General features: G+C 37.9%; 1 protein-coding gene across 1 annotated transcript; it reads right to left on the reverse strand.

The window, feature by feature from the left end:
• Positions 1–1836: 1836 nt before the first annotated feature.
• Positions 1837–9467, reverse strand: LOC127629937 (trafficking protein particle complex subunit 4-like). The gene is made up of 5 exons (XM_052107255.1): positions 9269–9467; positions 8993–9167; positions 4941–5044; positions 4721–4847; positions 1837–1985 (listed from the first exon to the last, which is right to left on the reverse strand). The coding sequence occupies exons 1-5, from the start codon at positions 9441–9443 to the stop codon at positions 1907–1909; spliced, it is 660 nt and encodes a 219-aa protein (XP_051963215.1). The 5' UTR covers positions 9444–9467; the 3' UTR covers positions 1837–1906.
• Between the last annotated feature and the right edge of the window lie 9344 nt (positions 9468–18811).

The following is an 18811-nucleotide window of genomic DNA, read 5'->3' on the forward strand; positions in this document are numbered from 1 at the left end:
GTATTATTTAAGTGTCTTTATACTACTTTTTAAGATACCAATGGCACAACCCATAAAGTCTGTAAAATATGAATGGATTCACAATAGAAGTAGAAAAGGACTTTCATTGTTTGAAGGCTTTTGTAATACTATCATTGACAACTGCAAGTTACATCAGCACCTTTCCCAGGACTTTCCTTTGCATATCGTCACCTTCCTTAAATAATGTCCCAAGTAATTTTTTGACAATTTTTTTTTTTTGCCTAAATCATCTCCTCATGATGCTGGCCACCTCTGGTAAAATCACCTACATCCTCAGTTGATACAGATCATGCAATTCTACCCCTGTATTATAACGGCCTATGTCAAGAGTGTGACTTAGGCTGTTTTATTTTGCCTAACTCAAAAGACAATGTGACTTGTGGCAATTTTACAAGCTTTTCAAGATGGCCGCTGCTTCAAGAAGAACGAAAATCTACAGCTCTACAACTGAAATTATTTCCATAATTCAGGGCTCGTACCCTATTGGTAAGTGATGAGGTTTACTTTATGACACCTCATCTTTATGCTTTATTGTTGACAAAGTTGAAGGTTTAAAATTTCTTAAGTCACAAAGGCATGTTCAAAAATTCATTCATCTTATGTTACATAATTGACACACATTGTTATTAGTATGTCAATAGTCATCTATTGTCATAACCTTTTTGAGTGAAATTATTAATAAATATCATATATTTAATATTTGGTTGACACTTGGGACATAATTTCAGGAAGGTGACGAAATTAAATATGTGCAATACCAGTTTCACTTGATATCTTTTTATAGATATCTGAAAATCCACTTTTAAGACTTTCCATTTTATATTTACCAATGTGCAAAATAGGATACCATGTTGTGGACATTGCTTTCATAAGCAAATTTTGTTATTTATTCTGTATTCATCTTTCAAATGGATGGCAGTTTTTATAACTGTTCTGATCTCTATAGACTTACATTGCAAAATGGTACAATTTACTGTTTATTAATGTATGGGAACCCCATTTCCTCAAACTTATTAACAAACTGCCCAACTGATCACTTTCAGATCTTTAACAAGTCCTACCTCTGTATCTGTGTGGCATTACAAATTCATAAAAGTCTATGATGCAATACGTAACATTGTGTTATATCACATGACTGTTTAATAGTACATTTAAATGAGTTTATATACATTTTATTTTATTTTGTAAGACTCACATTATGCTGAACTTCTTTGCATGTGCATTATATGATTGCACTGTTTGAGCTTTATTTGAATTTTTAGCTACTTTTACATTTGACATGGTGCCAATATGCGATTTTTGGGGCGCCATTTTGAACTTAAGGGTGGGCAAGGGGTTGTCTTTTCATGGACTGGGAAGAGGATGTCAGAAAAATCTAAATTTTAGACTTGGCCATGTGGTACAGTATACTTCAAAACTCCATACCACATCATCATATTCCACTTAACGAAAACAAATTCCATATTTATAACATTTGGATAGATGCCAGGAAACATTAAATTTTTATGAACAATACATTATGTAGCCAAACTCAAGAGTTGATCATTTAGACATTCTGCATAAGAGCTCATTTACAGTTTTCATTATAAACAACTTAAACTGTGTCCATATACATTATTTACAACAGGTTCATCAAATCTTTTTTCTCACTGCAAATTTGGGATTTATCATACTTGAAAAGAAAGTGAATTAATGTAAAAGTCATTGTGGATTTAAACTCTATTCACTTCTTTGACCTTAATGAAAAGTGTTGTTTCTCTTTCTTTAAATCTTAACAGTAAGCATTATGCTAATGCCAGCAATTCAACCATTTTTTTCAGGACAAGGTTGATAACAGAAATTCTAGAAATCCCATCAGATAGATGAAAAAACATATATGTTCAGTTCAGGAGCCTGGTCCAAATGCACCAGCTTTCTCTGCTATTTCCAGGGCACTCTTCAGATTTTGGTCAAAAAGCTCACATCTGAAAGAAATCCAGTACAATTTTTGTTATACAAAACACCTCGCTGATGGGTGGCATCACAAATCTACCCCACCCCCCCCCAATAAATCCCTTGCAAGACACAAGAAAGACTTTTAGTTCAACATTGTGTCCTACGATCACAAGAAGGTGCAACAAATCAATATAAACCAAACAGCATCGTGTTGTAGCAATTGTTAATTGCAAAGAACATATCTGGCTGTTAACAAATGTGCATAAAATGACAGTCAAAAGATTTACCCAGTTCATATTCTCAAATAAAAGTCAAACAAGTCAAGAAATGCTTCAATAGACAGTTTTATGTTAACTTAGTATTTAGCATGTTTAATACAATTGCTTATGTATTACTTGCTTATGTTAACTTAATATATATTAGCCTATATCAGTGCCATAGTACAAGGACTCAAGCATAATACCAGCGGAAACATTTTCAGCTGTATACGTACCTCATGCTTTTACAGTGAGATACTGATAATAGAATAAAGCACTGTCAAGATATAACCGCCAAAGACCTCCACTTCTGGGGGCCATTCACTCCGAATGCTTTTGTCTTTTTTATGTTAGAATGATCTAGACGGACATCTTTGAACATTGTGTAGTTTCTTGCGGTTTCTCAGGCAGTAACGACGCATTTTTTTAATGCTCTGTCAATTTAAAGGCGAAGTACAGTACGCACATTTTTTATGTCAAAATACGTTTTACTATCCCAGTTTGACAATTATAAGCAAGCCATTTGTGGGTTTACTCCCCCAAAAGTAAGCATCGGGTCTCCCAGGCATTAGGGCTGCCACTAACGATTACTTTGATAATCGCTTAATCTAACGATTATTGTAACAATTAATCATTAGCTATTAACCTAATATTCTGCTTGTGTCCCGATGTAAAAGGTTGTATTAAACATGCTAACTAACAATAGAGGACAAAATCATCTTTTAAAAATACCTCTAAATGACATTAAAGGGAAAAAATAATTTTTATTAAGTTTAATTCAGTAAAGAAATTCACTACAAACAATCTTACTGTTATAAAGTGTTTTTGTCTTGTTTTCTATTTTAATATGATATTTAGACTTGCTTTAAGAGAATGTCTCTTAAATATACAGTAAGTATATTTTGTATAGAAGTGTATATTTTTCACTTGGTTATATTTCTGCGAGTGCAGTAAAGACTAAATATACTTATATGCAAGATCTATTCTCTAAATATCTTATATGCAGCTTCTCAGGTGAATGCATCTTTTTTAAAAGGATTTGTAGATATTTATAAATATTTGTATTTTTAATATTATATTCAACATTCTCCGATACCAATTTTTTCTTCTGCAGTATAGCTGCTAAAATTTTTTACATTGTTATAAAGGAGTTTTAGATATTTATATTGGAAAACAAGCCAAAATAAAAACAACTCAAAAACATATTTTGTTGCAGTGTATAATGGGGCGAAGACTACCCTCTCCCACCTTTTATCTTCCATCCGTCTTTAACTCACTAAATAACAAATTCTCTCTTATTAATAAAGCTGCGTATTACCAATTTTCTTCACGATAAGAAAACAACAGTGACATATATTATGATTCAATAAGTCACGAGCCATCACGTTATAATCCAGCTGCATTAAGTGTGCGCACTCGAGGGACGAGCGTCCCGCAACAGAGCGTGCATCAGCCGCATGCCGTTTCAGTCTCTCCCCTTAGATCGGGACATCCACGCATCTTAGAGGCGGCGCTGACCACACAGAAAAATGCCAGTTTTGGAGTTTGTAGTTTTTTTTACATGACCTGCTTCCATATTATTTGAACTTTAATAAAGCTCCAACGCATTAAATATAACTGCATTTAAGATATAATGTTGGGGTGTTTCCTTTAAAGACACTCGACATGCAAGTTTTGCTTCAGCGGAGGGGCAGCTCCAGCTCCACTTATCCCACAACAAGAGTGCTTCTGTATTTACTTACATATTTTTGCATTATAATTCCCTACATCACCTGAAGCTGTTTGGAAAGTTTGGAGTGAATCTTTACTGTGAGCTGTGGTGCCGCTCTCATCATTAAAAGTTTAAAGTGATCTCATGTTACATTAAATTAGATCAAATTATTATTTGACAACAAAAATTTTTGTTGACAATTTTTTATTATTGACTTTGTCGATAATGTCGAATAATCATTTCAGCCCTACCAGACATAAATTAACATTGATGTTTATATTTTGAGCGGCCTGCTCACTCCATCATTCCCTTTCTAGCTCAACCTATAGCATGAGTTTGGGGTGTGGTTACTTGAACTAGCTGTTCAGCCAGGGGGAATATGAACAACCATGGTAGACGTGTACACTGGAAAATAAATTTAGCCATGTCTACAGATGCTAACGCAAAAATTTTAAGATTGCTAAAATACACAGAGACAAACCAGAGTAAAACCAGTAAACGGGAGCGCCAATAAAGAGATTGTCGTAAAAGTCGCTAATACACCGCCACCACCCAATCTCGTCTTTGGTGACAAAATGGTCAGAAACGACACTGGGCAGACATCCAAAATTCAAATGCTCATTTTAGCAATCGAATGTGCATTTTTATCTTAAATTCACAGAATGTTCGAATTTCTAAATTTAAAATTGACAGCCTTAAAAAACTGAAAAACCAGCTAAGGCTGGATTAAGCTGTTTTCTTTAGCAGGGCACATGTGAAGCTCATGAAAACTGAACAACAGTAAAACATTACACACCTGATAGGCATCTCTAAAGAGTAGAAAGGATTCTTCAGTGCAAAGTCTGAGTAGATTTCATAAATCTTTCTTAAGAGAGCATCAATACCGGACTGCCGAGGGTCTGCCAATACAATGAACTTTATACCTGCAAAAAAAAAAAATAAATACACTATTCACTTAGATTATGTTCAGCCACCATATTAAAGTGCCATTTTTTCCTTTTGAAAAAAAGACCTACCTGTGAGTGTCTGAAAGCAGTGCAGTTTAAACACATCTGTCTCCAGCATTTCAATACCAGAGCTGCCAACCTCAGGTGATAACTGTGATCCAATGGCAAACAGTCTTGGGAAAAGTAGGGGGAGGGTGAGGGGAAATCACATTTTATGAAAAGTTTTTTATATACATATTTTTCACGATTAAGGGTCTGGGGGGGACACATAGTCCCACATTATAATGATTGCTATGCTTCTGACAATGACCATATATTTGTATATTATATCATGTTACATTATATTATATTTAGAGCCGTTGCAATCGATTCATTAAAAAAGTTTACCACATACATTTTTATTAATCACAATTAACACATTTACCATGAATACAGCATTAAAACTTGTTGGGAGGGCGCAACCTTTGTAATCTGTCCATAAGGAGAAAATTACACTGACGCAGACTACAAACAATAGCACTTCCCTGTGAGTGATGATGGAGAAAGGACCTCTTTGATGTACAAAACAAGCCCAGATGGGATTTATGATAGTAATCAAGTATTTTCAGCCTATGTAAGGCACATTTTAATTACCACAGAAGCATGTCAAGTCTTAACTATCACCAAAATGTAGAATGAGATTTTTTTTTGTCTGCAAACGTCATGTGGAGTTCAAAGTGGCGCTTCACTCTGGCGCTGAAACCCTGATGCGAATCGTGAATGCAGCTTCACAATTGCTGTAGGAAAGTGGATAGCCACAGTCTACCGGCAGATAAATATTGTGGAGGATTTCAGTTTAAGAGATTTAATGCCCATTCCAATGAAAAAGTGATGTCCAGTTTGTGAACAAATCGTTCTTTTGAACCAGTTCTTTTCAGTGAACGAGTTGAAACAGTTCACCAAATTGGACTGAAACGCTTGAAACAGTTTGCGTCTCAAAACACTGATACACAAGTTACTCTATCTTAACCTGTCTCTCAGACATGACTGACACAGAGTCAAAATGAGCCAATAACTGGAAGTAGTCAGCTTTTCCAAACTCTTCATTGTAATCAACCACTCCAACTAGTTCACAAATCGGACTAAACGCTCCGGTTGCGACCATTCTCAAGTCAACAGATTGAGTCGCTGAGAGCACAGCAATTTTCAAGTCACCAGAACACTGAACTAAGAATCGCCTCTTTCGAACATACTGAGAACTGATGAGTGAGCTGCTGATGAGCATGCGTGAACCAAGGACTTGAATGAGGGGGTCCAAATGTTTCAGTCGAGAGATGTAAATGGATTTTACAATTGAGTATTGTGCATGTGGATTATATTTAAAGTTGTTATGAGCTGGGTCATGGTTTCTGTAAAAAGGATGAGTTGCTTAAGACTAGTTTATTCACTTGATATGCTTTAGACGCATAGAACAAACACGTTTGTACATCTGTATATGTATTGGGTGCTTTAGGTGCAAAACTTTAATGTAGGAAACTTATCCAAGATGTAATCACTGAATGAAACAATGATGACAATAAACACCCTTATATTATAACTTAATGGCATCATTACGCGAAGACGTAAAAGAACTGGTGAAATGGTTCATTGAAACAAACTGTCCGAAAGAACCGGTACGCTGAAAAGAAATCAGATCCCTACAATGAAAATGCAACTGTGGTACTGGGGGCGTGGTCGAGCACTGGCTTGTGATTGGAGAACGAGATAGGTACATGAGAACGGAAAGGATCATCACCGGTCAATGATTGCCTCTAACAGCCGTTTATCATTGCAGTGAGAGTGGAGATGGAGTTAAAAGCGAACCAGATGCCAGTAGAGGGGGAGAGACACCCGCGCACACACCTGCTGAGCCTGTGTGGTATGAGAGTTTTGCGAGAGTTCTGATTAGTAAATAAACATATCATTTGAGTTGAAGTTCACCGTTCCTGATTCCTCCATTCTCACCCAAAACACCCGATTATTTTACAGCAACCAATGGGTAAACTAGTTCTTTCAATAGTAAACCTCCCTCTTAGACTTTGGGAAACTTTTAATGCTACTTCAATTGGTGCTATTTTAGTGCATTTCTATCTTTATACTGTGAAAGGCTTTGTTTGGAAAATGTTATTAAAGCATTATGTTGTTACATATTGGTTTTTCTTCTTTCCTAAGATGGAAATAAATGAATTTTGGCAGGAAAAGAAGTATTATGTGATTAAAAAAATGTAATTGACTGACAGCACTATTTGAATTATATTACATGTAAGGCACGATGTACAGTCAGCCTGTCGTTTTCGCACAATAAACCCTGAGAGGTCAAGCGTGGACTTATATGCACTTAAAAGCCTTTAGGGTGATACAACACGGCTACCAACCAAATAAATAAATGGACATGAAATACTGATTTTGTTAATCTAACATAAATTATGTTAATAAGCGAGAATTAGGAGACAGCGGAACATCCAGAAACACTGAACTCAATCTCAAGTTGGCATCGGAGTTCTGATGAACCTGTAGGTGTTCATTTTGCGAAAATTACCATCTGACTGCTCGTTATCCCACAACTACTTGACAAATAAATAAATGTGCATTAAATATATCCATCCATCCATCCATCCATCCATCCATCGTCAACCGCTTATCCTGTGTACAGGGTCGCGGGGGGCTGGAGCCTATCCCAGCTAACATTGGGCGAAAGGCGGGGGACACCCTGGACAGGTCGCCAGTCCATCGCAGGGCCACACATAGACAGACATACACTCACACTCACCTCCACATCCACATCCACACCTAGGGCAATTTTTGGAGACACCAATTAACCTAGCCTGCATGTCTTTTGGATGGTGGGAGGAAGCCGGAGTACCCGGAGAGAACCCACGCAGACACGGGGAGAACATGCAAACTCCACACAGAAAGGCCGGGGCAACCAGGGTTTGAACCCACGACCTTCTTGCTGTGAGGCGACAGTGCTAACCGCTGCACCTACAATTATTTTATTAGCTTACTTTAATTTATTATTCTATTAAGAAAGATGATATCACTTTATCTCTGGATATGCAGTCATTATTCAGAAATCCGCCCACTGGATGGTGTAATTTACTAATTCAGATTCAAGTATTTCAGAGAGCTGTGTAATTGTATATGATATAATATTATAATCTGCACTATACGCAATAGATTACTCTCTTTTGAGTCTTAAAAGGATAGTTCACCCAAAAAATAAAATTCTCTCATCATTTACTCACCCTTCATGCCATCCAAGATGTGACTTTCCTTCTTCTGCTGAACACAAAGACTTTTAGAAGAATATCTCAGCTCTGTTGGTCCATACAATGCAAGTGAATGGTGACCAGAACTTTGAAGGTCCAAAGAGCACATAAAGGCATCATAAAAGCAATCCATACAATGTCATGTTTTAATCCATATATTCAGAAGCAATATGATAAGTGTGGGTGAGAAACAGATTCATATTTTATTCCTTTTTTCCTTCCATCTCCACTTTCACTTCTTTTGTTTTTGGCAATTCACATTCTTCAAGCATATCGCCACCTACTGGGCAGGGAGGAGAATTTATGGTAAAAAAAAGGAGTTAAATATTGATCTGTTTCTCACCCACACTTATATGACCTCAAATGATATGGATTTAACCACTGGAGTCATATTAATTACTTTTATGCTGCCGTTATGTTTTTTTTAGCATCAAAGTTCTGGCCACCATTCACTTGCATTGTATGGACCTACAGACCAGAGATATTCTTCTAAACATCCTTGTTTGTGTTCAGCAAATCAAATAAAGTCACACACATTTGGAATGGCATGAGGGTGAGTAAATGATGAGAGAATTTTCATTTTAGGGTGAACTATCCCTATGCTTTCTAGATTCATCTCTTTTGAGTCTTAAAACTTGAACTTTTAAGAAGAGAAAGCACTAACAAAAAGTGCTATGCTTTATGGACATTCACCATGGTTGTATATGAAGTACTGTGCAAATAACATGTTATGTGAATATGGCACCATTACCATGGTAGCATGGTATTATCATCCGAAATATCTGTACATTTTGTAAGGGGTTTTTGGCTCAACTCTGAAGGAAATGTACTCACGAGTGAAACATTGACGCCAGCATGAGTTTCTCATTGGAAGAGAGTCGAGGTCTGCCGAATCTGATGGACACCGGATAGTTTGCGGGATCTTTCAGATACTCTTGTATGTCCTTGCCTTCCGCAGTGCATTTACCATTTACATCCACCCCGTTAATTGACAGAACCGCATGACCCACTGCATACAAGAAAAGCACATCACATAACTAACAAAAACAAATTCTATAAATGTATTTTGACACCATTAGATGATTTGACAGACGGCACACATATCCGCACCCCTAATGCCATCCCGCTGACCGAATGAAACAACGACTTTCTCATCGTGTATCTTTAATACTAAATCAAGAGGAAAGCTGAAGGTTTTCTCCACTTCAGCCCGAGGCACATAATTATCATACTGGTAAATGAGTCCGCCAGCCTTATTGACTAGATACACACTGAAGATCGCCATCTTTTCTTCTTCTTCTTCTTCTTCTTCTTCTTCTTCTTCTTCTTCTTCTTCTTCTGTTCTTGATTTTATTGGCGGTTGCAAACTAGCTCATAGTGCATTACCGCTGCCACGTGGACAGGAGTGTATAGCGCCGACAGGAAGGGGGAAAAATAAATAAAAATAATAATAATACTTTGATATAAATGTTGATTACTTATTCTTGTAAATGTTGATTACTTATACATTCTTGTAAAATTTTGGCAATATCTCCTCTCAGTCTGTAGCTGTCCATTCTGTGGGTGGGCTGAAAACAAATCTAGTATTTGAACACCCCCTTTGTAAATGAGACAAAAATAAAGTGGATCAGACCGATCCACACAACACTACTCCAGCCATTCAGCAACAGGGGGTAGTTCTTGCGCGTGCACAAGATGGGGGCTGGGGCAGATCAAGAGGGAAATTCATAAGTGTAACGGCAAATCTGGCTGATGCAAACTTTCTAATCTCCAAGGAGGACAAATGGATAAGAAACAGACCAAGAGAAAAAGGTCAGACGAATATAACCCAAAAAATAAGGATTATGGTAAATTGAGGGCTAGGAGCCGCGTCAACATCGGCGAGGGTTTTCAGTAGTGGAAAGACCTCCAAGTGGTAAATGTCTCGAAGACGGATGCAGAAGTTGCTCTTTTTCTTCTCGATAGGTGGGTAACATAAATGTAGCTGTTTCACAGAACCAATCTGTTGTTGCAGGGTTGGAGAAGCCTTTAGTAGTTAAGCTACAGTCAAGCTACTTTTTTGAAAAAGTAGTTAGCTACACTACAAGTTACTATCAAAAAGTAGCTAGCTACATTAAAGCTACTTAATATTTTTAATGTTACTATCAAACCAATAATATTAAAAACAACTACACTATTGTAGTGTATTATTTACACTAATGAAATGTATTACTTAATGTATTTATAAATACATTACATGTATTTCATTAAATATATTACATTTATTTAATAAATTTTATGAATAGTAACAATAATACAGTTAATAATGGCCATAAATTAAAATACAACAGTATAAAATAAAAACAAAAAAGATCAGACGCCATTAAAATATATATTTTTTTACAATACTTCACACTTTTCAGTCCTGCTGTGGCCAGGTGTAGCCTACTTCCCTAAAGATCCAATTTTTATGACAAACTCTCCTTGGGCTGGCATTTTTTGTTCTTGTCACATAATATTTAGTGTGGTTAATATGTGAATAAGTCTCAGGGCTTGTTTCTCCCCTCACCTGGGTTCATGCTTATTGTATTTTCTGGACTTTTTTGCCATTGACATGCAAGTGCCGCTTTACAGGTCACATACAGGTGCTCTACAAATATTTGTTGGATTTGTTCAGGTCCAAAAAAGTGGACGGATGGTCATCGTAGATCAGGGGTCGGGATCAAGTTGGTCACCTGGTGTCTCACCATTCACCAACACATGATCGTTTAAAACTTTCTAGAGATAATTTTCCATTAGAAAGTGTGGGTGCGATTGCAAAGCGTGAAGTCAATGACACTGTTTTGATTTCCTTTCTCCCAAATTTGTCGTATAGCCTGCTCCTGGTGAACAAGGTTTGAAATGAACACCCTCCAAATGTGGATTTTTCATGCAGAGTACTTTGCTGATGTAACAGCCACTGTGGAAGGCGACCAGTAAGACTTCTCGGAGTGATATATTACAAGAAATTCTACACTTAGCCTATGTTTAGACTGCAGGCAGATCGGATTTGTTCTCAAATCAGATCTTTTCAGGCAGACTGTCTGCACCATTATTTGCAATTGATCAAATCAGATTTGCGTGTTCAGACATACCTGCACGGGTTGCTTTGGTAATGACGTAGGCGTACACACGTGACGATGCTTTCAAAACAGATGCGGGAAAAATGGAGGTGCATCATCTCGCTCTCCAAATAAGCGCCTGTTCAGTCGCTGTGCATAACTCCTCCATTGCACAAGAAAAACTCAGCGACAGAGGAGACTGGTAAATTTGTGATATGCTGTGCTGCTGTCACCGATTTTTTTACATTGGCTATGTCTGTTTGGAAGGCTGCGTCCTCCGGAGGTCATATTTGAGAAGGCTCGAGGCTGTCTCATTTCAGAAAAGGGAGAAAGACACTTCGAATGTGACCTTCTTTCATGGGAATTCGAGGATGCATGAGGTGTATCCTTCGTGGGCACTCTTTACCTCATTTACCTCATACATTCCATACCAGAGGGTCTTTGTTCCCTTCTCATTCATAATGCTCATTCTTGTCAAAGAGTGGCGTGCTGACATAGCAACCATGTTACATTCCATTTCCGTTTGTCCTACGAAGGTCATCTCGTTTAAACAAGATTTGTTTAAACAAGGACGCTCGGTATTCTGCAGCCTTCAAAAGACGCGTCCTACCTAGCATGCAGCCTTCCAAACGAGACACAGCCGTCATCGTTGTGTGTCACGTTAAGAGTGATGCTAAAGACCATTTGAAATCCGATTTGAGCAGCCAGAACATCCGGACTGATAAAATCCGTTTTTAATCGCATTTGAAACCACCTCCCGATTTGGTTTGAATCAGATTCAGAAAAATCTGATTTCATGTGGTATTTTGCTGTCCAGACTATCAAAAACTCATCTGGATACAATCTGGATATGCAAAAAATGTTTTTGTGGCAGTCTGAAAAAGGCCAACGACGTGCATTTGATGAAACATGATTATATTTTGAAGAACAGATGAAAGAAAAGCCGCCAATGCATGTCTGCTTTGATATTGTGTGCAGTGTGCTCTGCTGTTGCAAGAAAGTCTTATTTCATTGCAAGAGTGCAATGAAAGCGCTTCTCCTAGACACACACATTCATTGAGTTCTGGGCCTCGTTTCCCAATTACTATTGATCTTAACTGTTAAGAGCATTTTCTACGAGCAATTTTACGAATGTTCGTTATTTTTATGTGCACCCAGGGTGTGATATAGCACCCGCCACCCGCAAAATGCAACCAGGCTAAATCCAGTTCACAAGCTCCTCGTCTGAATGCAGGTAGGCCTATTTCATGCACGAGTCATTTTGCTCATCTACCCGCAACAGGCGGGTGACCTGTAAGACGTCTCGAGTGACACATGACATGAAATGCTGTTAGTCAAAAAGACGCGCTTGAAGAAACACATTTTAGCATATTATATTTTTAGGAAAAGACAAAGGGGACCCAGTCTCGTGGAGCAAGCACATTTAAAGAGTTATCACTCCTTTTATTCTGTTTCATTCAACTGAACACTGTTTGCAAGAATAATGTCATCTATGACAATGCTGTACATGATCTCCGATCATCTCGTGAGTTTCGCTTTATTTCCACAGAGCAGTTCACTCTTACGCATTGTGAACCCAACTCAGCAGGTCCAATATTATATACAGGTATCTTTGTATTAAAGAAACCAAGACAAAAATTATAAAATCATAAAGTAATACAAGACATGTTTACCTTGAACCTAAAATTTTGTTATATTTTATTTTCTTTAGGCAGCATTAACTGTATTAACAAACGCAATACAAACACATTTGATAAGAACACACATTTGACAGCATCTTTTGGGAACACAAGGGAATTTATTAGGCTTATTTATTATGCTGATTATTATAATTATCTTTACAGTTATAATTGTCTTTATTTCTTAATTTGCACCTGTTGGGTGAGGTTGTTGGAGACAGTAAATGTCTTGATTTGAGGTGGCTATATTGAAGATTTTTTTAATCACTTCATTATTTTAATTGCTTTTTTCATTTAGTTTAAATTGCAGTTTGAATTTAGAAAGGTCTTTTGTTTAAGTTTTTTGTGTTTCAATAAATTAATTACATTTTTAAAGCAAAATCAATGAAGCAAATATTTTGATATTTATTTTAAATGCGATTATTATTAAAATATTTTATACATATCGCCCAGCCCAAAAGGGAAGTAACATGTTTCATGAACAATTGTAAAATTAATTTTATGGAGACCCGCACAAACGTGTGTACTCAATTCCATATTGCAAAATACCTATTCATTTTTGCATATTTGTTTGTTTTTGAGTAGTCTATGGGCAATATAAAATGGTGTTCTTTTGTCATTTTCAGATTTACCTGCCACTGTACATCTTGTAAAGGTAAACAAACTGTGATTGCTCGCTTACCATAAATGTGAGACAATCTCTTCTTATCAAAGTGAGCTATAATAAGCTCTCAGTAGATGATAGTAATACACTATTTTTGTTTGCGATCTGCCATTACAAAAGAAGAAGACGACGCTGCCTGATTCTGATATGACGTTTTGTCAGTAAAAGTTTGGCTTCTACACAATAAGGAAGTTATAATCTGACCAACATGATGTAGCGTTTGTTCACGCTACATCGCTACTTGCTGGAAAATGTTGTTCACTACTGGAAAAGCTACTCTGTTTTAAAAGCAGCTGAGCTACTGTCAAGCTACTGAAAAATGTAGTTAAGTTAGTAGTGTCGCTACATGTAGTTAGCTACTCCCCAACACTGGACATAATATCTGTTATACCAGAAAAGATGAATTTTTTACAACAATATCTCATTATTACAAGACGAGATGTTGTGCCCTATTGATTCAGTTCACTCGACATTGCCTTAAGCACTATGAGGAAGTCCTTCTAGACGACCTCGTTGAAACCTTTATACAATCTGGTGATTGTGAAAATGGTGTCTGAGCCCCGCCCTTTCAGGCACGCAGTTGGCCTATATAAGTGGGCACTCAGTCATCATTTCTTCAGAATTTTGTTCCTTCAAGACTGCGAACTTCGTCTTCAAACCCTTTCTGATTCGCCTTCGATATACACTTACACGTCCCTCTGTTGGAGTGCACGGCCTAATTACATTTGGCGGCTCTGACGATGGGAATGATGCTGTGTCACTCGCAGCTTTGGACGAGTGGTTCACGGAGAATGTTGCCGCCTCTTCCCCCAGCAAGGGTGAAGCACATGCACACACTAAATATGGGCCTGAATGTCAACTGGTCGAAAAGCATACTTTTCCCCAGCCAGCAAATCTCATTTAAGGAGTCTGTCTCACCTCACGAACGAGCGTGTATAGACCATGACATCTGGACAGGTGCAAAATGGGTGTGGCACATCAACCTCCTGGAGCTTCTTGCTGTTTTTCTAGCTTTCCATTCCGACTTTGTGAATCACCACATTCTGATTTGTTTCATGCTACACGACAGTAGTAGCAAACATAAATCGCCAGGGCAGACTCCGATCGCCAAAATGAATGAGCATGACACAATGCCTCCTCCATTGCAGCGGGTGTCATCTCCTCTCGTTGCGTGCGACACATGTCCTGGGCCGTCTGAATTTCAGAGCGGATCTGTTGTCAAGCTAGGGAGCATTACCAGGGGAATGGAGACTTCATCCTCAGACAGTGATGAGGATTTGGGAAATATTCAGCAACGCTTAAGTCGACCTATTCACCTCCGCAGAGAACGCCCACTGTCCCCTTTGGTACTCTATGTTCCAAGCCTGATGGCCCACAAATGGCCGGCAAAATGCAAGTATGCATTTCCCCCGGTGTGTCTCATTCATTCTGTTATTAGCAAAGTCAGAATGGACATGGAAACAGTTCTGTTAATTGCACCGAAATGGCCCAATCAGCCCTGGTTTCTGGAGATGATAGAAATACTGGACGGCCCTCCATGGGAAATACCGCTGAGGAGAAACCTTCTCTCTCAAGCACAAGGCACGATTTGGCATCCCCAGCCAGAGCTGTGGTGTTTTCACGTGTAGCCTCTGAACGGAGCACAGCGGATGAGCCAGAATTGGCTCAGTTGGTGATGAACACCATTTTACAGGTTAGAGCACCTTCCACGAGACGCCTCTATGGCGCATGTTTGCAAATTGGTGCTCTTCATGTGGTAAAGACCTGGTGAATTGCCCCATAGCTGAGATTTTGACAGTCCTTCAAGAGCGGCTGGACTCTGGTCTTACCCCGTCAATGCTCAAGGTTTATATTGTGACTATCTCAGCATACCAAGCCCTGGAGGCTGGCTTGTCGACAGGCAAACATAATCTAGTCATAAAGTTACTTAGGAGAGCGAGGCATTTGACCCCCCCCCCACAAACTCCCCGTTCAAACCAGCGATCAACCTCGCTTATGAATCACAGGGCGCAAATTGTCCTATTGGTGTCAAACTGCATTCAACCAGAGGCATGGCTCTTCATGGGCATGGACAAACGGTATGTCCATATATGACATATGATTGGCAGCAGGATGGTCCTCACAAAACACATTTGTGAGATTTTATAACCTGGACGTAACGTACATCTCCTCACATGTCCTCTATGTATAGAGTGCTTCTTACATTCAAGCGGGTGAGCCCAATCCTTTATTACGGGTAGGCTACCGACTATAATCAATACAGCCTCCTAATTATATTCTGTTGATCTGCCCCTTTAAAAGTCTTAATTAATCCCATAAGAAATAAAACCATCTTTTCAAACCATTTTGTGAGAGGGTTATTAAACCATAAAGTGTATGGTTCATATAGATTACATTAATTTCCATCTGGCATCTGCCATGTGGTGGGATTATTCACATACACTTTAATATGACTTAGAAGTCATTGTCCTGTGGCCTGTGACTCATTATGAATATCTTTGTGAGTGTAATGTCACGTAGTGCGGAGGGATGGGATACCATTCCCCATAGTGCTTACGGCAATGTCATAATACGTCAATGACATAATATCTCCTTATTACGAGAAAAGTGTTGTTTTTCTGACATAACTGAGTGAAAAAAATGTATGTGGCAGCATTGAGCCACCATACAAAATCACTCAATTTTATGTATTGTCTTTGACTGTTTTAGTTGATGTGTTGTCATTCATATCACCAGAATGTCTTTCAGGTCAGGGAGGTTGAATAATTTTGATTGCAACTGTATGTAAACTAAGGGTCCTCGTGCGTCCCCACCTTACTATTCTAAGGGGCAGATAACTTATCATCCAGCCTAGAGTACTACACCGGATCTATGAACTAATCTAATCCAAAAGTAAGCGCCAAAACTTCGGCTTTATATATTCAGGAGACGTCTACGTCAAATACGTCAGTCTAATGCAAATTCGAACTGTGACACAATAATATGGTAAAAAGCAAGTGCATGGATCAGAAAGCAGGACAAAAATAGCGTAAATCCTTTAAGGGCAGCAACGAGGCACAACAGTTCCGATCTACTCTTTTAAATAAATGAATCCGAATCCTAACACAATAAGATACCTTGAAATATAAAAACTCTTGATTTGCAATTTTGTAATTGAACCTGTAGATTTATTGGGGCCAGGCATGAACCCATTTAACACACAAACCAACTAAAACAAAATAAGCCTCATGCCCGATGCCCTATTAGGAGTTCATAAAAAGACGCAAGAAGGTTAAAGGGTGAAAATATTATTTTATTATTCTAGTTATTAAGCGGCTAAATAACCAAATTATCATATCTGCAAAGATTTGCTTGTTAAATGGTATGTGTATATAATTCAAAATGTAGTATATAGTTACTTTTTATATATTTTTAGGTGTTGTGTTTGTAATTATATTATATTATATTAGGCTACATTATGTAGGCTTTTGCTGGTTTTCACTGTTGTTTTAACTTCTATTCCCTTTTGCACATAGCTCTGTCCTATTTTATGTTTAATTTGATTTATTTTGTTGCACTATATAAACATTTACACATTATGATTGTAGTTATATGGGTAGTTTTTAAGCAGCAGATTCAAATACAGAATGACTTGCTGTACTTCCTTTAAAACTATTTTAGTTTCAATATGTTTGTTATAATTGTTATTCTTGCAGATTCCATTACCTAATTAACACGAACACTGTTTTTATTATTATTAATATTTAAATTTGAATAATTTACTTGTCATGTCTCAAGACTATTTAGGTAAACTGGGTTTATTTTGCAATAATTATTGGCTCACTGCATATTATTATTTACAATATTATTTGCTACGGACTTCTTTGAATGGTGAATACATGAAAGAGTAAACCTGTCATAGTCTTTGCTGGCAGGGGGAAGAGTCAGGGGTCAGATATTGATGGATGTGGTCAGCTGTAACACTTATCATTGCACACCACTAGACTGAATGGCGAAAAAAAAAACACAGGATGTGCACTATCCAACTGTAAATGCTCTCAACTGTTTCTCATGTTACACAAACCCACCTTTATAGGAAAGGGATAAATTAGTGAAAATCCATTGTAAAGTCAAATAGATTAAAATCCTTCAAAAGTTGCTACCACAATGCTAAAGTGTTGTGGGTTGGTTTCTATGTTGTTGTTATGCAATTGCTAGGGTGTTGTGAGTGGTTGCTTGGTCATTGTGCTTTCTGGAGTGCTCTGGGTGGCTGCTTTGTGGCCCAAGTCAATAATGCCAACCCCCAAGTCTTTATTATATTCTGGTCCCTAGATACATTATGGCTCGGGTCCCTCATTATAAATCAATGGGATTTTGTTTGTTTGTTTTTTGCTGATTTTATTATCTGGCAGGCCAAAAAGTCTGAATCGCTTAGAAAACTGATAGCACACCTCTCTTCAATAAATCAAAGATTTGAGGTGTCAATGTCATACTCATATGTCATCTCAGTAGCACATGCGGTGCGGGACAATATACGGACCAAAGTTTAATTATTAGTGGTTAGGGGTTTGTTCAAATAATTCTAAATATTAGCAATAGTAATAGTGATGCTTACCATAGCAAGCACCACTAATTACATTAATACATTGTAAAAATCAATGGCAGTAAAAATCAGAACTATCTAGAATTTTTGGAATTGCATGAGAGTTTTATAACCATATGTGACAGATCTATAGTTCTCTCTGAAGGAGGAAGCGGGAGCCAGATAAACAATCCTTTATTTTTACACTTTTCAGCATCACCCAACAATTAGCTTTTCAGCGCAACATAAATGAATGAACACACAGAACACTATGCTGCATGTCTCTCTCTCTCTCTCTCTCTCTCTCTCTCTCTCTCTCTCTCTCTCTCTCTCTCTCTCTCTCCTCCAACAGCATGGATTGACCCTTTTATCCCTCTCCAGCCCTCCCTGCAACACAAAACAGTAGTTAGAGATAATTTTCCACAGGTGTCAATCCTTACTGTTCTTCCTCTCCTGGCCTCACTCTCTAGAGACGTCGCTCAGCCATGCCCCCATCTCCAAACCATACTTATGAGGAAAGATTCTGACTCAGGAGTAATCTATGTACGTTAAAACACCATCCTGTTGACTGGTCTTTATAGAGCAGGGTTGGCTATTAAACAGAAAAGAAGATAGTCAGTGTGAGAAGCCGCTGTGTAGCTTTAAGGGCTCCGCTAAAATAAATGCTTA

This window comes from Xyrauchen texanus, chromosome 36 (assembly GCF_025860055.1).
Source record: "Xyrauchen texanus isolate HMW12.3.18 chromosome 36, RBS_HiC_50CHRs, whole genome shotgun sequence".
Lineage (NCBI taxonomy): Eukaryota > Metazoa > Chordata > Actinopteri > Cypriniformes > Catostomidae > Xyrauchen > Xyrauchen texanus.